We start from the raw sequence: 25,826 nt of genomic DNA, 5'->3' as shown, positions 1-25,826 counted from the left end.
AGAGGTTCAGGTCTTTATCATACAAACCCTGTGTAACCAGAGTTGAACAGCTTCATTCTTCACAGCCACAGAAGAGCAGACAAAGAAAAGTATGACTTAGTGAAGACATGCAATAACTATCCCAAGTATACAAATGGGCAAGGTAGAAATTGTTTGGGGTTTTTTGAGTATTTTTTCAGTGCACTAAGCTTATATGAACCAGAACTGCAAAGTCTTTGAGCCATATGCACAAATACAAGATTTTTTAAAACAAATGAACAAACAAATAAAAAAAGAAAGAATTGCAATTGCTGCATCTTAATTCAGAGTATTTAAAAGGAAGCTTGCCTCATATCCCAGACGAGCTGCCCTTTGCAGAAGAGTTTCCCCAGCATTCTTATTGACAATAAGCCTTCGCGCTTCAGGCGGCATGGGACGACTTGGGGTGGTCTCCTGAGGGGGGCTTGCAATCTGCAGCTGCGAGGGCTGAGAGACAGGTAATAATGAGGGAGTCTGCTGCAGGCGATCATACAGCTTCTGCTCATGTGATTTTGCTGGCGAGGAGTCACAGTCTGAAGTAGGCTCTGGTCGCTTTCTGAATTTTCTTGTTACCGTGACCTGTCAAAATAATTATTGGATTTTTTTCCCCCACTTTTAATAATACACCAATGGGAATATATTTTACCAGTTAAGAATTACGTTTCTGTTCTCATTAGAAAAATCTACTACTTCTACTAATTGTACAACTCATCAGTCTTTACAGCTACAATAGGCAGACTAAGAACAGATTCAAAGCATGCAAATAGTAAAACAGGAGGAGTTTGAATTGAAATACTATTACAGCATGCTACTGTGTTAGTTTTAAGCAGGCTGGCTCTGCTGTACAACCTGTGATGTTAGTGGACGATTAAGTCTAAATAAAGATACCTTATCTTCAGCATTTTCAATATCTGTAGTGTCATCCCCTGTCAGGGATGACCTCCTTCTCCTCTCCTGTAGTGCCAAGTGTTTTGTTTTACACTGACGTTTCCCTGATGGCTTCTCACACTCGCTGTATTTCTGCAGCAGAGATGCAGCTTGGAAATCCTCCTCCTCTTCTGTGCACAGCCCATCTGTCTTCCGGCTCTCTTTAATTTTCTGCTGTTTGGCAACCAACCTCAAGGCTGGAGCGGAGCTTGGCTGAGTCTGCCTTTTGCTGTTTGCACTGGGAGAAGACAGGCCCTTCATGTGCGGAGACACCGGGAAGAGAGGCAAGCCTACATGGGAGGAAAGGCATCACACGTTGCATGGTGTGTTGAAAGGAAAACATATGGTTATCACCGAACACAAGCTCTTGCCCTGGTTAAGAGATTCACTGATTACATTTGCAAATCATTAATATTTTAAATATTCCATATTCAAAATTGTAAATAAGCTAGCTCACAATGCACTATGTTTAAAGTAGTTGTAATTGCTCTGATAAACTTGCTCCATGACATTTTCTGTTACTACTGTGCCTAAGCTCTGCAGGGACTGAATAGTAAGTATCCTACTATACTGTGAAAATGATGCAACGCAACTTCTAGCATCAATGGGCAAAGCTGAGAGTCTCAACTGGAAATGTCCTGGCTTGGATGAATGTGAAAGACAAAATTTGTTTCCTTACCTGTAAACTGTCTTATCTGAATGGGAACTAACTTTTGCCTTTATGCTTGGAACTGCTGTTTTTTTCTGCTTTTTCCATGTTTAAGTGACAGGCCAGAGGTATGGATTTGGGAGGGGTGGAGGAAGAGCAGCAAGGAGGAATAATTAAGGTGAAGTTTCTTTCCAGGAGAGAACCAGCAGAATACCGAAAGGACTCTATGCTCAAAGATGACAATGAACAGAGAAAGCAACATGTCCCTTTTTTACTGCTTTTGAATAATTGTAAGGAATTTAAAGAAGCATTTTTCAAAGAGGCTCTGTGTGACACTCTACAAAATATTTGTGTCCCTTGTGGAGTAAATAACTTTAGATGACTCTGATCTGCCTTGTAACACTGGCTGATTTAGCCCACCTACAGATAAAAATATTTTGATGCACTGTTCCTTCTTCTAGGCTTCCCATAGCATCCAGATTCCTCCATTGCTTTGTTCTAAGCACGTACAATTTTACAGCCCTACTAGATGTAAAATGTATAGCTGCTTTTGCAGGTATGCGAAAGCTTAGAAAAAAGTAAAGGTAAAGGAAGCTGACTGAGTGGAAGTCTGAATTTCCTTTTGGAACACAGTTGGGGCTGATTTCAGAACTGCCTTCTTGGGAGGTATGATGGGGTAGAGAGTGAAAGGGAAGGAGGGAGAGAGGGAACTGACAAAGAAAGCACATAGACACACTAAAGTAAAAGCGCTGGATGGAAAGGAGAAAAAATCTGCCAGACCAACAGCAAAAAGACAGAGGATGCCAAAACATCTTTTGAAGTTGTGAGGTAACCATGACTGAGGTTCCTTTGTTCCCAAGAACCTCAAAAGTATGTCTCTCTCAAATGATACTGCTTTTAGAAAAGGACAGATGTGGATGAAACAACATGGTGGAACTGGAATGGACAGGTTACCCTGCACCCAGCACAGAAACCTGCCCTTGAAGAAATTTAACCTGGCAAGAAGTCCAGAATCTCTTTTGCAGGCAGCTTCAAGTGTTTGCCTTCCTTCCCCACTCCCTTTCTCCCACCCCCAATAAATATAGTATGTAAAAGACTTTTCAAATCTGTGAGGATGGAAGTTCCTGAGGGCAGCCATATTCCAAGAGACACATCTCAAACATGCGATTCATGGGTCAGATTTGGCTCACTTGATGCATTGGTGGCCCACATGACAAATGCGTATTGTAAAGGGGCTATACTTTTATTTAAGTTTCTAGACTTCACATTGCAAAGGTCAAATAGTCAATAAATTTCTCCTTTTTTCAGGAATTGGAATAAAGGAGGGAAGGTGGAATGGCTGCATATAAAAAACATAGCTAGAAAAGATGGCAGAAAAAGAGAGGCCGGCAGAAAGACAGCTGTTTTCCCCCCTCAGTGATGCTACGTGAAACAATAGGACACTGAACAAACAAAAGTTTAACTACTTCTCACAGGCTAAATGCTACCCTTAAATTTTATGCAAATCTCTTGTAGACATCACTGAGGAGATCCATTGTTGACCATCCTAAATTTATAATGCAGAACAGGGACTGAAGTTAAAAGTCCTTCATGAATAAGGTTTGAAGAGACTGACCATATCCAGAGCAGATGTGTGCACCAGACTGGGACAGCCAGGCATGACCAGTTCTGAAATCTTGTCTGATCTGTATGACCAGACACTTGTTCAGCCGCTCTCCTCCTACACCTAGCCTATAGCTACTGTCAGTTAGCCTGTTGGTCTTACAGTGGATATGTGCAGCTCAGAGTTATTCCAAGTGCAGAAGAATCCTTCCAACTTCCCTGTTCAGGTTTTTGTTCTTGTTTTGCCTGGATAGCATCAGCTAACAGAACCATCATGGGGTTTTTTCAAGTCATGCAAGGACTTGGCTGAGTTCCCCAATCTAAGAGATCAGCACCAATCATCATGCAAGCTGCTATGACGTCTAGCAAGGGCCGATCCTTGGAGGGACCACAGGGTGAATATCCCCATGAAAAAGGAGCTGTCTCGGACCTAGAGGGATTGTCAGGCAATTCATATCCAGAGTCTGATAGATATCTACTGCCTGATCCCTGACACCCTAAAAGGAGCAGCAGGGGACCACAATCAAAGGATCATTTGCCATAGACCACCACTGTGCCAAACAGCTGAACGCACTGATGTGCCAGGGAATTGCTTAAATAAAAACTCGTATTTTGTCAAATTTCTCCTCTGGCAATACTATGAAACTCAGGTGAATTCTTACTAGAAGCAATTCCCCTAGATTCAGCAAGTCCAGGGTCAGGTAACAAAGCTCTTCTGATCACTCTCTCTCAAAGTGTTTCAGGACCAGTGTGGTAGTATACATTGTATGAAACAGAGCCTTCATGAGCAGATCCTGCAGGATAGGGAAGACTTAATGCCCTGCCCAATTCCTGAGATGGCCATCAGAACTGTGAAGTCCCGAGCTGAGGATGACATGTTAACCTGCACGGTTCGTTCCCACTTGCAAAACACAGCTACTGCCAGTATCAGGGGAACAGAGACACACTGTAGCAGAAAGATAAGTTTGCTTGAGTTCTGGGAAGCCTAAGAAAAGCTGAGTGAGTATTCATGGACCAGAAGAACTCAGCTCTCCTGCTTTAAGTCCTGTGTAGAGGAGACCTCTCTGGCTGATATTGGAAAAGAATATCCTATTCCTGGTGAACTGAGATTAAAATAAAAAGAAAGGGGGGCAAGGATTTGAGCATAAATGTGTCAGTAGGGAGGGAAGTAATAGTTGCAGCAAAATAAATGGCAAACTCTTGAGTGTCCCTTCCTAATGAACGGCTGGGTCTGTTTTAGTTGGAGATTAGGTGCTGTTAAGAGTCTTTTCCCAAGAAAACCAAGAGTTCTACACTGCCAAAGAAAGGGTGGCTCTGGAAACAGTATTTGAACCTACAGACACACATTTCTTTGAGCCAAAGTACAAGAGAAAGGAGGCAATACCACAGGAGGCACTGCAGAGGAGAGCTACCATCTTTGGACTGTTTGGGAACAACAACAAAAACAATCCACCACAAAGAATATCTGATTCAGAGGGCTCAAGACAGGCAACCCATTCCCCTTTACCCTCCAAAAAACTGAAGAGATGTCCTCAGAAAAGGAGGTTCACCTGGGTTTTGGGGGTGAAAGGGAATGAAGGAAATATTCTTGTATAGTCTTTAATCTACAAATCCTGCAAGAACAAAAAGGAGACCTTCCACCTATTTGGTTATATGGACATGATGGGGCAGGGGAAATGTGGAATGGAGGATCTGCAACCAGAACAGCCTCATGGTTTGTGTTTGCAGGAAGCCAGACAGATAGAGAGCATGAAGCAGGTTCAGGGTCCAGTGAGGATCGTATCTGTACCTAGAACTGTCTGTGCAGAAGTACTCCCCACCCCAGGCACTACTGAGGTATCAGATCACTTGGGATTTGAGAGCTAAAGCAGGGCTGGGAGGGAAGACCTCTTAGATGAAGGGTAAATGGTGGCAACAGGAGGTCAGCAAAGCATGGAAAGAATAACAGTGCCTGAACCCCTTCCTAGAGAAGAGTGAAAACAGCTGGGAGTTGACCACTGTAAAGGTAAGGAAGATGCCATACAGTCCATATGGCCTTCCATCACTGGCTTAACTGACAAGCTGCTGGCTGGCATGGTGTAAAAAGCAGAAGAGGGTAAATGAGGGAGAAGATGTGCCATACCCTCAGAACAAATTTACAGAAACTCAGGTTGTATGGAAGCAAAAGAGATTGCCAAAGTGTATGGAGCAGAGCTCAGAAACAGGAGCAGTGGGTGAAGGGGGTAATGGGTAGAATCTGCCATTACAAAGAGGAGAAGGTACGGGACGGATGGCGAGGAATCTGTTATTAGCCAAAGTGCTCCCCCCTCTAAGAGCAAAACTGAAACGTGGAGAGAGAAGAAAAAGTGGAAAATTTCCTGAGGTGCAGAGACCAAGGAAACCCTTGCACATATATGTGTGCACAGAGAAATGCCACGGCAGAACACTGGGCCTGTCTGTTAGAAAAGCAGGCAGGTAAACTCCACGAACAAGGGGAACCCTCCTGGCTACTCCTAAGCCTTAGAAAAGGCAGAAAAGCACAGTAGTTCTAAGACAGATGGAGCAGTGGGCTCCCAGGATAGAGAACCAGATTTGTTGTTCTGCTCAGAAAGTTGTTTTTTAAACTACACCCTGAGGCACTAATAAGTTTAGCTGTACAAGTGGTAAGAACTCTTATATGGACTAACAAGCAGTCATTTTATGCTAAGTTATCAGAACACCAAAACACCTCTGCAGACACAAAACTTCAATGTTTGTATATCTATTACAGGATGGTACATTATTTAAACCACAATAAAATTAAAAAGAAAAAAAAACACAACACACAAAAACCCCACAAAAATACACACAAACACACACACCAACACGCTCCCTTGTCTGCCAGATTTCAGCTACAATGACTTTTTATACTGGAGCTGTCAGTCCTTATATATATATATATACATACACATACATACATACATATATATGGACTTCTGTAAAAACTGTTGACAATTCCTTAACATTGGTGGCAGCATGCGTCACTATAAATGCTAAGTTAGCTGGTTTCCCTAATAGTCTCTGCATACCTTGTTCATTGTCACTTGTTTTGAGGGACTCTTCAGACCAACTTCTATTGCTTTTGACCTCTGACCTTTTCTTGGTGTGCCTTTCTTCTGTGCAGTCTTTGACCTTTGCAGTGGCCTCTGGCTGAACAGCCTCAGCTAAATCTTTCCTGCTTTGCCGGCCCAACTTGCCGGACGGGGATCTCTCTGGTGACACCTGCTGCTCCCATAGTTCCCTAAGATGCTGCAGGTGACGCTGCTTTTTGGGATGGAGCCCTGTTAATTCAATGCACACCTTCAGGTTGGTCACCTCATTACAATTGGGCTCTTCTAAGTGGTTAGAGGAATTGTTTGTCATTTCCCTCTCAGGCCAGTCATCTAATGGAAAAATAACTAAAAATTAATCAAAAAGCCCCCTCAACTTAAAACAAAAGCTACATTTCACTTTTGGGGCATATAGTCTCAGCTTTACCACCACACTATGCATTGTAAAGGTTTCTTATTAAGGGTTACATGCACTATAGTAACTTGCATTGCTATGTCTACAGTGTCCCATGACTAGTGCTTTATCCTTACATACCAAGATATTATTTTTAAGTGAAATGACAGTGCTCACATTGGTAACCATCAAGTTCATAAATGGAAACACTAATTAAGTCCTAGGGATGCTCCTTTCACAAGGCATTCCTTAAGAGAAACCAAAGCAAGCTGTCTACCTTTGGAGTTCTTTCTCTTTTTTGCCTTTGATACAGCTTCATCTTGCAGTTCATCCACAAAGTTTTCACCTGGGCTGCCATCATCCTGCACTTTCTCACCAGAGTGTCTACGCTTTCTCTCCAGACGTGGACATGCATGCTGACTGATATTTTCTGGTAATGGATCTTCTGCCTTTTCATATACGGAATGTCTCTCCAAATAACATTTCTCAATTTGAGAATCTTTTTCCTCTGAAGTTTCAAGAAAATGACCTTGGTTGTTTACGTCACTATTAAAATCACCTAAAAACAAAATAAATAAATATAGTTTAACAAATGCAGAAATCTATTGTGAACTAACTTCTCCAAGAGCAGTGTCAACCTCTTATCACTTTATCATGATTGTGGTTTCTAAAACATATAGATAAAAAATTAATTTAGATTAACATTTTAAATTCACTTTGCTAGAATCAACCCTAAAACAAGTTATGCCATAAGTTAAGCACAAAATCAATATAGTGTTCAAATTTTCAGCATTCAAATTTTTAGCCAGCTTCTGAACAGACACTTCACCATACAGATATCCAAAAAACACCACAATATGCTTATGTTTTATTTACAAGAGAGAGACAGACAGACACCTTTAGGTATGAAAAGCCATTCTTTCTGAAAAGCAACCTTGATGTTTGATAAGTAGTAACTCAAGCTTCCTCTCTGCAGTGACTTTATAAAAATTAGTTTCTGCTGCTCTGATAATGTACAAGTCTTTCACTGACTTAGCATGGCAAACTGCCGAGTCTGATGACAAGAGTTCAATCCTGTTACTGCATGTCATTGGACATATGATTGGGGAACACAAACAAATACACGTTCTAGAAGTCATGCAAGTAGGAAAAATGCTCAGAATAACTGTGTAATTATAAAAAATTACATGAATTTAAGGTTGTAGGCAGCCTTTGCATTTAAAGTACTCTGAGAATCACTGTATGCCAAGCTACCTCTTACCTCAAGACTGTAGCTCCCCTTACCTGTGAAGTTTTCTGGCGATAGTGGCCACATAAATCTTTAGAAAATGCTAACTTGGGGAATAAAGGCCAAAGAAAAATACCTGTGTTGCCACCCCCTTGTCCCACAATGCCCCCAGTTCAAAAAGCATGCATTTCACTTTAAAAATATGCTTGAATTCAGTGAAACACAAGCCATGTTTTGAATAGGGATAATTTCCAGAACTGGAGCCTAAATGATAACAAAAAACAGTCTTGTACGACTTAAAGTATGTTGTGCACAAGCCTAACATTGTCAATCAACTTCCTTTTAAAATACATTTATAAATATAACTTATTTTCCTCATATTCCTTATCCTTCCTAACTCCACTTTTTTTGGCCTTTCCAGTACTTAGGCAATTTCCTCTTTTCATTTTGCCCTCACCTCCCAACATTTCATACCTCTTTGACTTTATCATGCATTGCCTTCTTTTCCTGCTCCATCTCTGTTATGTCTCTCCCAGCTCTCTATCTTAATTGCTCTCACAGGCACATAAATACATGTATTTTCTACATATTGTAGCAGTTCCCTCCCTTCCCCAACCCTGTCCACCCCCATATGACCCCTTCCTTACACTTACTGCTGTCCTACTTATTCCTTTACATCGGGGTGTCAAACTCATCTGGCCCTGAGCTCTGAACAAATGCAAAACCATCCCTGTGGGCCAAAACAGGCCCACAAACCTATCCCTTCCAATCTGGGACCCAGCGGGAAGAGGTCCAGCATCCTGGGCACTTGGCTGCGGCTGTGGGAACAAGCCTCAGCATCAGGCTTTTTCCTGCAGTACTGCTGGGGCTCCAGCATCCTGGTTCTTGCCCAGGTGGTTGTTATCAAGGCTACAAGCTGGCTGACTTGACCCACATGCCATATTTGACACCCCTGCTTTACACCATCCCGTCTTGAAATGTGAACCAGACCCCTCAACATCCAAGAACTAAATGAAGTGGCCCCACAATCCTTCTACAGTTTCCAAAGAAGCAGTGGCATCATGCTAAACCAACCAAGAAAGGCAGGTAGTGAGCAAAGCTGGCTCTTTAACTACTCCATGAGCTGACACCGTCTTCACTACATACTCCTGAATGTAAGCTGTCATTTTAAAAAAGCACTAGGCCTAATGGCTGCAAAGAAATTGTTCAAAATGCAAGACCAGATCTAAACCATGGCAATGATATCTGCCTAAGCCTGTAGACAGCAGGAACTACACAGCATTTTGGCATGCTATTTAAGTAGATGCTGACTCCAGAGCCTAATGTAGGCATTTACTCCTTCACTCCTGTTCAAAGCATTCAGAGGACAATCCAACAAAGAAACGACAAAAATTTTGTTACAGACTGCACATCATATTGGTATTTTGAAGGGGCAGAGCTTGGAACAGTGTCACTGCTTACTTTCCACTTGGGTAAAAGAGGATGGGGATGGGGAAACTGGTTTCCCTACAAGACTGCTATCTCTGGACTGCACTTAAGGGATTTATTCTTCATAGCCTGTAGTTCAACAGGTCTCAAATTTGGGGGAGAAGGGACCAACAGACGACTGTTAAGCCTCAACATTTCTGACAAGTCACCAGGCACCATTACCATAAAGCTTTCAACTGGGCAGGAAGTCCCCGTGGTTGCCAGATAATTTATCGTAGTCTTGAAGACCACGACACAGACCACAATTTGGGTATCACTGCTCTAGTGAATGGGTGCCTGATAAAAGTTAGGCTGCTTGAGCAGTGGGGGCCCTAACTAATGGAAGACCTGATTCCTCGTGTCCTGACCCAGAGCTTTCCAAACATCACCAAATACATCCCTCCTCAGCAATCATCTAGGTTCTTTCTACAAAATGAATCGCTTCAGAACTTCCTGCAACTGCTTAGTTTTTTCCAGGTTGCAGCAAAGCTAAACTTTTCCAATGCTTGTCAGTTCTCCTGCTTTCCCAAAGCTTTCCATTACTAGCAGTGACAACTAAATAGCCTCTGGTTAGTCGTTGCTTCACTGGAAAAAAGTCTTAAGCAGCAGCAAAGGCACTGGAGCAGCCTACAGATTCCAAAAGACAACACAGCATCATTTGACATAGTTTGCAAAGTTGCCCACACAGTCAATTAAAAAAGAAAGGAAAAAAGATAGATGCTAAAGGCACGTGCCCAAGAAAGCTTTGGCCAATTGAATCTAGGCCAATTGAATGTTCTGCCCCTGATCATAAGTGTGAGTGACCATCTGTCTGTCTGGTTGGCATTTTATCCACTCATTTTTTAAACTGTAAACTGTAACTATGTGGTGCAATTCACCTAGTATACCAGCGGTTCTCAACCATGGTGCCTTGAGAGCCTTTCAAGGCTGCCATAGGGTATAGATACCACAGTGTTATCACTGTTAGGCATGCAAATATGACTCATGAGATAGACCTAGAGATTTCAAATAGGAATCTATAGCATTAAAACCATTCTAACCTGTTGTGGGCTTTCTGAGTCTTTTGCAACAAAAGAATGGCTCTGTTATTTTTCTATAGTCAAAAAGTGAGTGAAAATTAAGAGCTGTCATTTTCCAACAGGTCCTTAAGTCTAAAATGGGGTTCCTTGAGTCTAAAAAGGTTGAAAACCACTGTAGTATACAAACACTAATATATCTCTATAAAAAGGAAAGACTTAAATAATAAAGCAGGTCCCTTGGTTTATTGTACAATCTGTCCTGACAACGACTGGCCAAAAACAGAATGCATTTGTGAACACTGGACACACGTACATTTTTTGTAAACATAGCCAGAATATTTGCCCTATAAGCAACAACAGTGTTTGTATAATCACCTCAATACAATAATCCATTTTCTTCTGCACAATTTAAAAGAAGCTAAACCAGCAGTGTTAAAGATATAAAAACTTCAAAAATGTCTGCATTAGATTTTAATTTCTGTTTTTACTGGGACCTGCACATTCTCTTTCATTAAAAAAAAAAAAAAAAAAAAACACATGATGGCTCTGTGTCTAATTCCCTTAACAGATCAGGTAAGAAAGCCCTTCACCACATTTCCAGTGCTTAAATTCTTTAGGTTTCTGACCATACCAGAAGTTATGTACTGTGTTTCACCCTGAAAGCCACTGTGTTGAGACAGTCTCCCTGTTCAGGTTCCTCTCTTGAATGAGAAAAGGCAGGCAACATCCCAATTATCTCCCAAAGACTCTTGTTAGGACCAGAAAGAGGCACTAGTGCTTGCATGGGCAGATCCAGGTTTTTGTAAATGGGAGTGCAGGATCAGTGACCAGCACTACAAGGAGGATTGAACCTCCACTCCCAGCTCCCCCACCACCACTGGAAAGGGTGACTGCACTGTGGGAACTTTTTTTCCCCTAAAGTCCCCAAATCAGGTAAGAATCTCCCCAGCCTCCACTCCCAACACCATTTTCCTTCCCCTTTGCTCAGCAGCCCCTCCTCACTCTTCCATTTCCCCCCTCTCTCACCTGCTACCACTGCCCCCAGGAGAGAAAGATTAGCAGGAGAGCTCTAGAGCCACTTCTACCCTGCTCCAGCCACAGCTGGACTCAGATGGGGACAGTGACAGCAGCAAGTGAGTGGCAGCAGGTGGGTCTTCCATCCCTGACCCTGCTGCCAGGCTGCCAGAAGAAGGGGGGTTAGTGGGGTTTGGGCAGGGTGGGAGAACCTGTTTGCTGCCACTGCTGCTGCTGTCCCTACCAGAGCCCAGCTCCCCATGCAGCTTGGCTGGAGTGCGGCAGGAGCAGCTCCCCCCAGCCCCACAGCAGCTGGGGAGGGTAGGAAGGAGAGGGGAGGGGACATGCCACTGAGCAGGAGGGAAAGAAAGAAGGGGGAATTCTTACCTGTTTAAAGGACTTAAAAAAATTCCCCAGCTCCCACAGCACCATCTCCAGATCTGCCCGAGTCCTTGTTGTGAGCATCCAGAGACAACACTGGGGGTGGCAGAAAAGAGTTACCTCCACCCCTCCTGTTATAAATGAACCAAAATGACTTTGAATTAACACCCCCCTTATTTTCTGTTTTGCAGCGGGCTCTGCAAGAAACAGGCAGACCCCGCTATGATGCCTTGTAAAAGTCAAGCATAAAAGGCATTTGCTTTAGTGTCATTATCGGTTCTTCATTTCATGTTGTTTTTCTAGAGAGAGGAGCAAATCAGCTATCAATGCCAGTTCAGAAGTCAGGGGCTAACTGCCAGCACAAGTAGTGCCACTCACGTCTGTTGTCTCTGAGATTTGTCTGCCTCTGCCATCTCGAAAGTAGCAAACCAGTCACATTCTCATTTGGGTCTCACAGAATGTTAACAGTGAGCATCCTACTGCTGGCAAGCTAAAAAAAAAGCTATCCTGTACCAAGCTACTTAGATTCAATAGATGCATGCTGCATGTAACACCTATGACACCATCATATGTTATAACAAAGAGAGAGACGAAATACTCATGCAGAAGTGTAAATATTTTGGGAAACATCCTGACTCTAGCCTGTTTGCAAACTGCTCAAAATACACTTCTCGATAATGTTACCACTGATTTCTAAAAAAATGTTACCACTGATTTCTAAAACAGAATGAATATTTGCTCCTTGGCAAAGTTCTACCAGTGCCTACAAGAATAACAAATCCCCAAGACAAACTAGAAACAGAAGTGTGAATTGTCAAGCAGCCCGTGCCTTGTCACCATGTTTAGCATGCACTTTACATCACACGATCATTAAGATAGCTAACTGTGTCAAATGCTCGTGTTTTATTTCTCCTCAGCACAACTGCAGTAGCTTCCCAGAGCACAAACTTCCACAAACTCTCTTGCTGTTTCAGTGCTACATTCTATTCTGTCCTCAAACTGCTTGGAAGCAACCTGTGCCAGACAAAGGTTTCCCTAAGCCTTAAGGTCAGACACAGAAGTCAACCTGAAATGCCAAACACTGCAAAAGCCATCTCTCCCTTTTCCTGAAACCCATTGCTAAACTCAGTCTAAACTCAGGTTTCTAATTCATGCTAATCCAACAACCCAAACTGCTTCTCACTATCCTGTAAAACTGGGAACTGTTAAAAAAAATGCACATGGACTCCCTTTTCACATAGTGTTTCTCCTGGAAGCAATGCCTCCAATGCACTGGTCCCCTTAGAAAGACAGATAAGTGATCATTTCTTCATTACTCTATCTCCCTTGCATTGCCAACACAAACATGATCAGACAATCTCTCCCAGTCAGGGTGAACAGGAAATACACAGTATAGTTTCAGCTCTCTCGCTAGCTAAAGTGGCAGCTAGAACCAGCTTTTCCTCTTCCCTTCAGCAACCTCTCCTTGCAGTCAATTATACAAGATGCCTTTTAGCCTCCTCATATTAATGACTATCTGAACACTAAAACTAGTATTCATCATCAAAATCACACCAAGAATAGTACAATTTACCCAAGCCTCTTGTTAAAGCAGACTTCTGGCTATCCCATGAGGATTTCAGGGAATATAAACAGTTTTATTTTCTTCTCTTGATCTTTTTGCCAGGAGATTTTCCAATGTTCCTTCTGCTTAAGTCCACAATATTTAAAATAATAAAGGGGTTTTTTTTTAATTCTTTTTTTTTTTTGCACTACGTGTCATAGCAAGGTAACAACAGGTCAAGCCAAAAGGACAACAGAATGTTGACTGTTTTGATCTTTCATTACTCAGCATGCACACAAGCACAAATCTGGACAATTACCATGCAGTGTGCTGAAGGATATAGACACCTTGGAAAGAAACTGCAGATCAATTTTCACATCTGAATTTTACCATCCTAGCAAATATAAGCAGTTTACTTCCAACCAGAGAATTACCATAACCTTTTCTTCACATCCTAATGTCCCAAGATCAAGTGCTTTTAGCTCAGTTTTTTTCTGAATTAAGGATTTAAACATCTGTATCTCTCTACTGTTAAATTAGATAAACTGGTAATTATGCTCGTCTATCAAGATATTAAGCTTGTAGAATTTATTTAATCTTATACACTTTAGCACGATTTCAGGAGTGCTACAAAAGCAGTGGCTATTTACCAACATACTACCATCACATGACCTACATCGATGTGTCTCTCCATGCCAATTGCTTAAATCACTTGATCTCTGAACAATCCTATGACTCATGACATATACATCCCATAATTTATCATGTTTGTGCTATGGAAATGCTGCACAGAAGCATTGCCACAGCAACATTTACAAGTCACCTTAGCAACAAAGCAGCTTCGCTGCTGTGCTCATAATGCCCAGTGATTCCTAAACAAGATGGAAGAGCATTAAGGTACTTTTACTTTACCCTTGCTAGCCAAATAGTCTGACTATCTCCATTTAATCATGTTCAAAACTTTCTGCAGAAAAGCACAAAGAGCATCAGAAACCCATAAGCCATTAGAGTAACTTCCCAGCAACTGTCTACTTTCTAAATGTTAAAGAAAAGTTTCAGCACTCTGAACACTTTATTAGATCATTTCAGGGTATTTTTGGAGGGAAAGGATTTACACATGTACCACCTGACTCAGAAGATGATAAATACCCCAGACAAGCCAGAAGCAAAACATTTGGACTGTCAGATGACTGTCTTTCCCACTCTGCCATTTCTCTTTCATTGCAACTGTAGGAAGCAAGCTTTAGGAAGTGGAGTTTGACACCGGCACTAGATCCTACTACCCTACTCTGCAGTGTGTCCCACCATGTACCTGCACACTGACCCACTGACATGAATACAGCTCTACAAAGCCTTACCCTGTGTGCCCATACTGCAGATTCAGGCCATCTGTTAGGCTTGTCTTCTTCAGATTCACATTAGCCAAGAAAAGGTTCACAGAAGGGTTCCGAATTAACAATTTACCTACAAGCTGCTCATTAATCAATTTGGCTCATAAAATTTCCTGTTTGTAACTATATTGTTGCAACTGCATCCTTGTTGCTGTAATTTCACCTAAAAGTTTATGAACACTCCATAACACAAAACAGAACATCTTTTCAACATCAAGATCTAGCACCGGAAGAGGGTATGAACTATGGCTGTTTGATGTTTTATTTGATTTTAAAGCTTTCAGCATGAGAAGTCTGAAATTGGTGAAGACAATAATGGCAGTATATAGAACTTCTCCTGTGATTACTAGCTACAGCTCTCACCAGTGATAAAAAGCAGAGAACAGTAGGCAGAGTTTATCGCCTCTACATCAGTTATTTGGGAAGGGCTGTTGTGTCAGGGCTTCCAGCAGTTCAAGGCACACCAGAGTGCCAATACCACCATACTACAGGCATTCAAAAAGTGTGAAACTCAGCTTCCTGATTTATCAGCTGCTATCCCAAGGAACAAGAAGTGAAATGTGGTGGTAGAAAGTTCTACTGAGAACTGCGTCCATAAGTGCAAGAGCAGATGCAGTAAAGCCTGCCTGCCTGGGGGAAAGAGGCGCTCCCTTAACTATAAAAGAGCCACATTTTTTAAAGTTTATAGATTTAGTAATTTTAGCAAAACCATAAAATATTCTAATAACTACTGGCTAATTAATGGACCACAAAAATGTATTGACAGAGGATCACAACACTCTGCCCACTCCCAACAACTCTTTATTAGTTCATCCAGTGGAGTCTCAAGAGCCAGAGCACTACTAAAATTATTAATTCAATATAACAACAAATTGTAGGGCATAACAATTTTTCATTTTTTGCCATTTTAAAAGACTTTGTCCCTAGCGATTTGAAGATCATCCCTCCTACGCTAAATAAGCATCTGATGAATACCCATGTCTCTCCTTCCCTTACTCTCTGGACTACTGACTGTTGCCTGAAAACACCTCTCCCTCACACACACACACACAACTCTCATTCCATGTACAGCCCACACTGGCTCCTGTCCTACTCCCCTGAACACTTAGGTGACCCACCCTTCCTACGTGAGCAGCATCTAGGTGGCAGGACCCAGCTGCTGCTGCTCTTTAAACTTTACAACACATTGAGATTTCAGCACATGTTCAGACTTTGATAGAAGGCATCATAAGCATGCCATGCACTGCCAGGTGCAGGTTGGATCGGGAGCTCAAGAAACCTGTAGCAACAGCTCCCAACACAATGGTTAACATGGTTATCACCAGACAGTAGGACACCACAGAATGAAAAGGCCTGTGCCCCACAACCCCTGGAGATCTGGGGGCTGAGTTTCCAAAAGCTAAGTTTGTATGCCATTTTTACACTTTACCACGCTGAACAAATAAACCTTCACTTGTTATTTTGCCAAGCTAATTTTTGTTCACATATGCTACTTTAGCAAAAGTAATACCACGCTAACTTGATTTCAGCAAACTGAGCAAGTACAATTAAGCATCACACACACACTGCTCAAAACAGACTAGGACAATAATTCACAGGTACTAAATTCCTCGAATGAAATTTTCCCTTGTCATACTTATAAGTCTCCAACTAGGGAGGGGCACACCGACATAGAAAGTTACACACACACTTCATGACAACCATTATTCTGCAAACACATTTTCTCTTATACTGCAACTTTCTGAGCAGAGTTTTTTTTTCTAGGATAGTAAGAAAAGGGACAAATTAACTACTTAATTTGTTGCACAGTGAAGAGCTTGGAAACTCACCCTGCCCTACCTTCAGCTTTAGACACTGATGAAAGTTTGAAGGCTTGCCACAAGCTCAAAGAGATTTTGCATAAAGACATTAAAAAATTATGATGATTTGTCAAAACAGTGCTCTGTACTTTTGTAGGACACACAGTGACGTATTCTGCCACTTCCTGGGAGGTCTTCAATCGTCAGCCCTGAAAAACCAACCAATTATACCAGTACAACCTACGTTTTCACAGCAAGGAGAACTTTTGGTGATCTGATACTTACTCATCCTGCCACAGCAGAAACTGCAGGCAATAAGACAGATACACGCTTCAAAACCTTGCAGCCACAGCTTTCCTAGATAAGCAGACTTGGTAGGTTATCCATTTGACCTCCTCTACCATCATCTGCTTGTGACTACTGCCACATATTGCCTGAAAGTTCTGTTATCAGAACTTCATTGTGGCAACAGTTTTTAAACAGAACTCAACAAGAAAACAATGGAAAGTTTCACTTTTAAAATGATGGTACAATCCAACTTAAGGTCTTTTGATTTTAACTAATAAGTAACAACTCCATCTCTCATAATAATAATAAAAAGAATTGCTCTAAGGTCAAGGACTGTTGTGACCACCACCTATTTTTCCAGAAGCTACATCACTAGCAGACATCAGTAGCAGATACAGGGTACAACTTTCAAACAGCCACTCCCAGGCCACAGAAAAATATGCACAGAGAACAGCAGATGTAAGAACTCTGTATATACAATGTGACTTTGGTTTACTGTTGTGTAAATTTGTATTAGCTACTGTTGTCACTATTAATCTATATACAACATTCTGCAGCAAATATTAAAATTATACTACTTTCCATGTGTAATGTAATTTTAGTATGAACTGCTGTGGTATACAAACACACACTTCAAAAAGCCATCTAAATTTGCTTACATCTATCATTGTCATTTTGGTCAGCAATGGCATCTTCCAGAGTGACAGACTTTGGCTTCTTTTCATTATTTCCTTTCAAGTTTTCCCAGTCTGCCTGGCTGTATCTGCAGACCTCTGAGTCTTTGGTTGCTGTTTGGCCTTCTCTCTCTTTCATCTCCAACTCTGAGAAGCGCATCATTGCACGCTAGAAAGAGAATTGATATGAAAAAAAAGTTGCACAATAAAAGCTGCTTCATTTACCTTACCTTATATGAAAGTATTTCCAAAGAAAAAAAAATCTGCTCAAAACCATGGTTTGAGATAGAGATCTAATATAAAACTTTAATATGCCTGGGGCTGTATAACAGTATAAAAACTTCTAGCATCTATATGCAAATAACCACACAATTCTTTCATATATATATATATATATATATATATGTATGTGTGTGTGTATATATATATATATAGTGTATAAACAAAAACATTCCATTTTGGAGGCATAAGAGACAAAACAAAAATGAAAAGACAAAAACTGCACAATGAATAAAGACGACTATGGCCCACAAACTTCCCTTTGTGTATTTGGAAATGAAATTTAACTCAAAGGTTTATGTAAGATTCTAGTAATAAAAATTTGAAGAACTGACCTCACAGTAAGCAGCAGGTAGACATAAAATACTGTCCTCTTGTAATCCTTCCATCTATGTAATTAAAATGGGCACTCAATGGATCATTTAGATAATTTCATCCATTTTTATAAGCATAAACCAATTCTTTTCTTAACAATGCAAAGCAATTTGGCTTAACTCATCTGTTCATTAAAAGTAAAATACTTAAGGACATTCCTATACAGTAATTGTCATTGCTCACAACATCAGATCAATACCACTTCTATTCCTTTACCACATACTTGTTTGGTGAAAAAGTTGTACAAAACCCACCAACACATGGCTGCTACTCTTCTCCATCAAATGCCTTGCATGGCTTACTAATCAGAACTTCTGGATACACGTTGCTATCTTATAGTACAGGCCAACTGAGAAACTATAGTAACTGCTAGTTCAACATATCATGCATTCCTCAACTCCCCTCCATAGCATAAGTATTAAATATTCTGCCATTAATAGCACTTTATCAGATCTCACTTAAAATATTTCTAACATACTAGTGAATATATACATCATTCATATCTATTATTACTTATATATATTGGCTTCATATGGTTTAACCAAAATCATTATTGTTACCATTTCTGGCAAGCATATACCTCCAAAACAAAAAAAACAAAAAAAAGAAAGAAAGAAAACCAAACTCTACACACCTTACTCCCCCAGCTTCGTAGTACGTATCAAATTTAACACTTAACTGTGTACTCTATAAACAGAAAAATAAAAACGGCTTCCAGAGTCAAAAATCACTGAGACTCACCTGCAGCGCCCGCTGTTCTCGGCTGAGTTGACTAGAATCAGCATACAGTTCGGTCGTAACACACTTGAATCGATCACCTACATAACCAGCAGAGTTTGCGATTCTTTTTGCCAATTTAGATGGCTTGGGTTTCAAGATTTTGCCATCAGTAGATTCTACATCATCAGTTCCATCTTTGGTATATGTCTGATTAACTTCAATATTCGCCTGCGTATTCCCCATGCCAAATTGTTTTGCATCATCCTGCACTTTGCCAAAAGACATAGGTGGGCCCTCATTCCCCTGGGTAGTCTCCAAGAAAGCAGAGGGAGGCTGAACTGTTAATCTCTCTTTATTTTGGCTTACCAACATATCCTCTTTCCTTAAATCAAACAGTGGTGAACTATGGGCCTGTTTAATATTATAGGTTTCATGGAGATCATTATTCCTTCCAAACTCCTCTCGCATTACAAGAAAATCTCTGTGCTGTGTCGCTTGGTCTACCTTGTGCTTTGTGGGGTCATTAACCTGATTACTGCTTTCAGTAGCAAAGCCAGATTTTGTTAAATTTGTTTCACTTTTAGCATCCTGCTCCTCTCGCAGAAGATCTGAAAAGAGGTGTTTGTCACTTTTGGCAGCATTTTTATTATGACTTGAACTTTGGTGCGACTTCATGTTCTTATCATTAGGTACTTCAAAATGGATCTTGGTGCTGGGCTCCAAGACCTCTGGCAATCGGTTTCTTATAGCCGCGTCCTCATAGCGGAGCCTTTCATGTGATCTAGACCTCCTTTCTGATTTCTCATCCTTATTTATGTCCAGAGCTGAATGCTGTAGCAACATAGGATGTACCATCCCCATCCCCAGTGCATCCTGATAGGTCATAAACTCCCCCCTACCAGTTGGCAGGCTGTATGGAATGCCGGGTTTTGGTGCCAGATGTCCAGGAAAGAGACTGCCATTAGGTAATAAAACAGGATGAGGATACACAGGTCCCTTCCCATGTACAGATAATGGGCTGATAGCGATGCCCTCTGGTACAGTATATGGGAGATAACTTCTCGGATAGGGCAGCGGTGGAGATCGGAATGCCTCATTCGGTGGTAAAAATATGGAACTCGCTGTAAGGGCAGTCTCATTTGCTTTGAAACTGGTTTCTTGGCCATTGGATTTAGCTGCTTTATTGCTATGCTTTGCAGATGTTGCTATAGGCTGCCCTATATGCTGTATGACAGATGCAGTACTTTCTATAGAGCTCCTATTTGATTTGGCACAGTCCACATTAGCATTTGGAGCTGGTGAAGCAGATGCCGGCCGACCTCCACTGACAACAGACCCTGAAATGTTATTGACTACAGCTTCTGTGCCTCCCATCCTTGGGCAAGAGGAGCTGCGCTGCTGTGGGATCACCCAGTCCAATGCTTTGTTTTTCAGCTGCACATTTTTACCTCCCGTATCTTCATTGGGACCTGGACCAGGAACAATCCAGGAGGAGGGTGCAGTGCTAATGATTTCAGGCCTGTAGATAGGACAGCTATTCCCAGAAGGTGAAATAGTTTCTTTCTGAACATCACTTCCAGGTAAAACTAACCCACATCCAGCCCTGCTGTGAACTAACACCGTCGGTGCCATTTTTTTAACGTGATCAGATTTGGTTGTCTCTGCATCAACAACTTTCGATGACAAGTCCAATGGTTTGTCGATGACATCTTTGGTAGTAGTCTGTTTTTCTAGGAGCGGAGGTGACCTGCTGTCCTTTCTGTCATGACCTGTTTTCCTTATGTGTGGCGCAGCTGGCTGGGAAATTTCACCAGTGTCATTTGTTTTGGGAAGTTTTCCATTGGGCAGTCTTGAGGGAGGAAATTCATTACTTACATTCATGTATGGCTTTGGGAGCGTCACTGAAGAAGACGAAGAAGAAGAAGGAGATGTTGTAATTCTGGGAAAGTGTTTGTGAAATTCCGAGTAGGCATCCCCGACTTGCGTTACCAGAGGAACTCTGGAGGACTGTCTCGGTGAATGAGACAACAAGAGACCGGGAGGATCTGTTGACATATTGCTAGCTGCCGACTTTGCTGACGGAACTCTGGGCTGTTTGCTGCTCTGAATATGTGGATAGGCGTGCGAGTCAACAGGATTTCCAGGACTGACTCCCATCTTCCAAGACAAGCTTTTATCCGGACAGTGTACAAGAGGGGGAATTGCTGGAGATGCTGAAGTGACCGAGAGCCTCAAGGGTGAAGCTAATGACGATGGAATGTGGGGGGTAACGTAGTGAGAAGGCGGCAGGTATAAAAAGCGTTCACCATTCGTACATACAGGTGAGTAAGTCAGATGCTGTGGTAAGCTGTAAGTGGACTGCTGAGGTAGCAATGCCTTGTACATGTTCAACGAATACTTATTTGGCGAGTCAAGAAAAGGATAAATAGCGGGTGTTGCACCCTCCATATAAGGATTTACCCAGGGTAGCCGTAGGTAACTAGCACCATTGACATTAAGAGGACTTTGTTTGTCAGTTGAAGTTCTGTCCAAGCCTAGAGTTTCCCCTGTTGGAACAGAATTTTTTTGTATTCCAGGTGGCGTTTTGTATATAGCACTGAAGCCATTTGGGGCTTTTCCGGGGACAGCTGCATTTTCAACTGCTTCAGAGGGATTAGATTTGAATTGCATCTCTGGATTTCTTTCAGGAGTAAATCCAAGACCAGCTATAGAACTTGTAGCATCCCGTGCTTTTTCTGAGCCAAGTCCACATAAGCTAGAATAGACAATACTACCAGGGACTCTAAGTCCTTCCCGCATAAGTCCAGACCTGTCCATGCTCAGGGCTGCAAGACTGTCAATGCGATGTGCTGTGGTTGCATCCACCTTTATAGAATAAGAAATAGGTTAGTTTTGGAGTTTGCCCAAAACAGCATTATTACTCAAGCAATGGATACATTTTCAAAAAGAGAAATGATCTTGACGCAAACACATTACTGGCTGTTATAATATATGTAGGCTAATTAAACTACAGAACATGGGACAGGAAATAAGGTGAGTACAATACTTCCCATTAGGCTTGGAGGACCCGAGTAGCTGTGCACTGGTATAGTTTAGTAAAACAGAGTTTTAAAATTAATAACTTGATAAATGTGTTGTTCCTTTTACACTTGGAAACTAACTAGGGTCAAGTTTGTCTTTAAATAATTATCTCCTGAAATTTCTGCTGCTCAGCAAACTCCTTCTACAAGACAGATGACAGCAGCTCTATTATCCCAAAGTGCAATCCCTTTTAGGGTTACAAGCCTTCTCAACTATCCAGCAGGCATCACTACAGTACTTGTGGATATTTTTGCAAGTCTGCCTACATGGGAAAATCCCAGGTATGTGGCTACACATATTCCATACGCAAGCTTCAACATATCTTTTTTAACATTCAAAGTTTGTTGACTAAATAGTACTGAAACTTTTTTGCCTTTCACTCCTCAGCTCTTCAACAGACAGATAGCTGAAGTTTTGATTTATTTAGCAACTACATTAAATGAATCCTGCCAGAATAGCTAATATACCACATCACATATTCATAACGGCTCAGAAGAAAGAACGCTGGGGGTGCAGCAGGATGCATGTCATACGATGGGGGAGGGGGAAAAGAAGGATGAATAAGATACGAAATATGGCTAAGTATGTTTAGGCCACCCTCACTCCCTCAAAAAAAATTATCATCATCATTGTTTTCCATCATCTCTGAACAAAAGCAGCTTGTCTCTTAACTGCAGTCCCAACTACATGTAAGGTATTGTAACAGTTTATTTAAATGGAATATGTTATGATACTTTCAAATATATATATATTTGGGGATGAAACTATTAATTACTTACCACACTGTGATTCAGGTGATTTTCTTCTCTCAATTCCAGTCTGCTTTTCGGAGCCTCGCCATCATTTACTGGAATTTTCCTATTAAAAAAAAATGTACCTTACTATTTAAAATAACTTGTAAAGATATTTTAACATAAAATTATATGGCTTCCACATTTCAATTTCCCCATTAGTGATCCTATATGATATTATCTTTATCCTATAGAAAATGCACAAAATGATGGTCTCAAAGAAAAAGAAAAAGCAAGCAGAGTATGAAAACAGATACAGGGCAAAAAGGTTTTGACATTATAAATGCATTTTAGCACATTTCAAAGCAGTTTTGCCCAAAGCAAGAAAAATGATTTTTTTTAATGATTTTTTTAAAAACTTCAGTCTCCATAGTGACAACGAGTCCACATTTTACTGTATCATATTCATGCCCTATCTACAAATGCTAGAGAGGAGAAAATTAAAGCACACACACTAATATCATACAAACGTCAGCTGTTCCATGCTAAAGAGGGAACCGCACATCTGCGCCATACCAGTGTTGCAGCACTGGGACTTGTTATCACAGAAAGCACCGATAAAGAATATACTTTAGTGCCAACTTTCAAATCCCAGGGATAAAATCGCTGACATGCAGCAGAAGGAAAGTTTCATCATTACCCAAAAGAGCCAGTTTCAATCATGGCATTTAAAGGGACACCATCAAATTAAAAAAATAAATAAGTGAATAAAACCACTCTCAATTTTTGCTTGAGATCTTAGATGTTGCTTGCAACAACCGCAAGATCAATACAGGGGGAGGAAATGTTTTATTCTTTCCTCAGTTTCTTTTACGCCTGACAAATGGTTTCAGTTTCCCTGTATACAGACAACAATTTTTACTTGCCTCTCACAGGGCTGCCACACAACAGTGGGGAAAGTTTAAGAAAAATAAAGAAATAAACAGCAAAAGTCCCTAAAAGCATAAGAATGGGTGGCCAAACTAAGAGGCTTCTGTTAAACTTCTGCAGGCAGTTTCCCTGTCTTAAAAGAAACTGGTTTTCCTGTGGAAGGGACACATCAAGTGCCTGTATGTGTCCACTTGAAAATTATTTGTTAGGAAGCATAACTACATTTCTTGAATGATTGGCATCAGGCAAGAAAATGTAGGCTGGCTATAAGGAATCCAAGCGGTTGCTAAAAGGCCACTGCTCCTATTGTACTGGGTGAACTACTCCTCTTTAAAGGCACAGAGCTCCCACCCTCAGGCACCAGCTCGCCCCCGTTCAGTCAGAAGAAGGTGCACTTGGATTAATTCTTCTTCATAAATATGAAATAATAAATTAAGTGTAAAAGTGCGTTTAAAGGCTGCTTTGGGAAGTAATCTTTTCTAAAGGGCGTCACTGCTTCACTGAACCAGGCTGCCTGTGAAACAGTAAATCACTACCCGGTCTACTGCTGTCACGCACATCTCTTTTTTTTTTCCGTGTCTTTCCCCTAATGCTAGCCGGATCTGGAAGCGACAAGGCAGCCGCTGTCTACTCAGACATCAGGAAAGCGAATGAAGTCTGAAACCTTGCCTTGCCCAGTGATGGTGTGGGCTTCACTTGCCCAGGAGCTTAAATATTTACCTGTCTTCATTAATTCCACACATGCGGACCCTCTCATTGCTCATCCAGCTATGAACGTTGCCATACAGGGGGGTTGCAGAAAGCATGACGTCTCCTTAAGATCGCCTCTCTTTTCTCTGGACGGTTTTAGCTTCTGTTTTGAGAAAAGGAAAAAAAAAAGGAGAAAAGGAGAAGGAGAGGAGGAGGAAGAAGAAGTTGAGAAGATTTGTCTGGGAGGAAGTGCAAACATCACAGCGGAGCAGGCAGCCTCCCTCCGGGTCATTAATAATGGATGCCGGATTGGTGCGGGGAGCAAGCTGCCTGCCTGAAACGCGGAAGGAGAGGCCGCACTGCAATAAAGGAGCAAATTGAGGGCGTTTATAGGTCAGGGGAGATGGAGCTGCTCCCCAGCACACATCCACACCATTAAGCATCCTTCCAAGCTTGCCACCAAAAGTTTCTCCCGTGCACTGGATTGGGACTGGAAACCACTGGCCTGGCGCAGACTCTCCCCAGCCCCAGCCCTGCCCTCAAAGGGCAGAAGAGCCTCTGCTCATGGGGGGGAAGGAGGGTGGCTCTCCTACCTGCAAAGAACGAACACGAACACACACACACACACACACACACAGAGCTGAGCTGCACGGGAGCAGAAAGCGCTTGGCAGGAACAGCACTGAGCTACGCTGAGAAAGCTTTCGCAGGAGGACTTAAAAGCTGCAGAAAGCATCTGAATAATAATAAGAAAGAAAAAAAACCAACCCGAGCCCTCCCTTCCAGCGCCTGCACACGACTGACTGGGGTTTAAAAATAGTAAGCGGGCTGGCGAGCTCCCCACCCCTTGATTTGCTCAAGCACCAAAGCCGGGTGGCTTTTTATTTTTTTTGCATTGGAGGAGCTGCTGCTGCTGCTTGCTGCCTGCCACTGCGAAGGCTTGCAGTAATTCAATGACGCGGCTCACTCCAGGGAAAGAAATCATTAGCGGGCTCGCTGGAGAAGTATTAGCAGTCCGAGAGGATCGGCGCTGCGTGCGGCGGCACAGGCAGGGGAAAGGTAACCGGATTTGCGCGCCTGCCGCCGGGAGGGGGATGCCTCCCTCGCCTCCTCTCGCTGCCCTCCGCCGCCCGGCTCCCCCCGCAGCCGCCTGAGCGGAGCAGCAGCACGAGCTGCGTTTTATTAACAGGATTATCGCGGCGCATGATTTATTCCAGGGCAAGGTTTTTTTTTAATTGCTCTTTGGAGGCGGCTCGTTTCTCTCCGCTGCGCTCCAAGGCTGGGGGCAGACGAGCCTGCTCTACCGATCCCTCCCTGCCCCACAAACACAGCCCTGGCCTGAGAAGGCACGATACTCTGTATTTTTTTATTTATTTGCTGGCGGGGGGAGGTTGTACACGTGCACAAGCTGGCCGGCCCCGGGCCTCCCCTTGCCCGAAGCAGCCTCGCTTCCCGAGCCAACTCGCTGCCTTTGTTCCGCCGTACACACGTTTGCGGCCATCGCGCAGCCCACGCGCGGCAGGAGAGCCCCGTGCTCCCTCCCCACCCCCACCCCCACG

The 25,826-nt window shown here is 42.2% G+C and overlaps 1 protein-coding gene across 8 annotated transcripts in view; it reads right to left on the bottom strand.

Annotated features, from left to right (window-relative positions):
- Nucleotides 1-25,826, bottom strand: part of BCOR (BCL6 corepressor) — an 82,996-nt gene that overhangs the window by 19,704 nt on the left and 37,466 nt on the right. For 4 of the 8 annotated variants that reach the window (XM_019529096.1, XM_019529095.1, XM_019529102.1 and 1 more), the window contains exons 2-10: nt 24,299-24,431; nt 22,697-22,775; nt 18,858-21,701; nt 18,077-18,130; nt 17,448-17,631; nt 6,936-7,217; nt 6,244-6,597; nt 907-1,235; nt 328-597 (exon numbers count right to left, since the gene is read on the bottom strand). In XM_019529096.1, coding sequence (XP_019384641.1) covers nt 328-597; nt 907-1,235; nt 6,244-6,597; nt 6,936-7,217; nt 17,448-17,631; nt 18,077-18,130; nt 18,858-21,701; nt 22,697-22,775; nt 24,299-24,384 — 4,482 coding nt within the window. In that variant the 5' untranslated portion in view covers nt 24,385-24,431. The remainder of the gene's footprint in view (nt 1-327; nt 598-906; nt 1,236-6,243; nt 6,598-6,935; nt 7,218-17,447; nt 17,632-18,076; nt 18,131-18,857; nt 21,702-22,696; nt 22,776-24,298; nt 24,432-25,826) is intronic. The other 4 variants (XM_019529101.1, XM_019529099.1, XM_019529103.1 and 1 more) reach the window with 4 other exon arrangements.

The sequence above is a fragment of the Crocodylus porosus genome, unplaced genomic scaffold (assembly GCF_001723895.1).
Source record: "Crocodylus porosus isolate Cpor-Errol unplaced genomic scaffold, CroPor_comp1, whole genome shotgun sequence".
NCBI classification, from domain to species: domain Eukaryota; kingdom Metazoa; phylum Chordata; order Crocodylia; family Crocodylidae; genus Crocodylus; species Crocodylus porosus.
The sequence above is the reverse complement of the archived record's forward strand: the minus strand, read 5'-3'. Positions and strand labels throughout refer to the sequence as shown.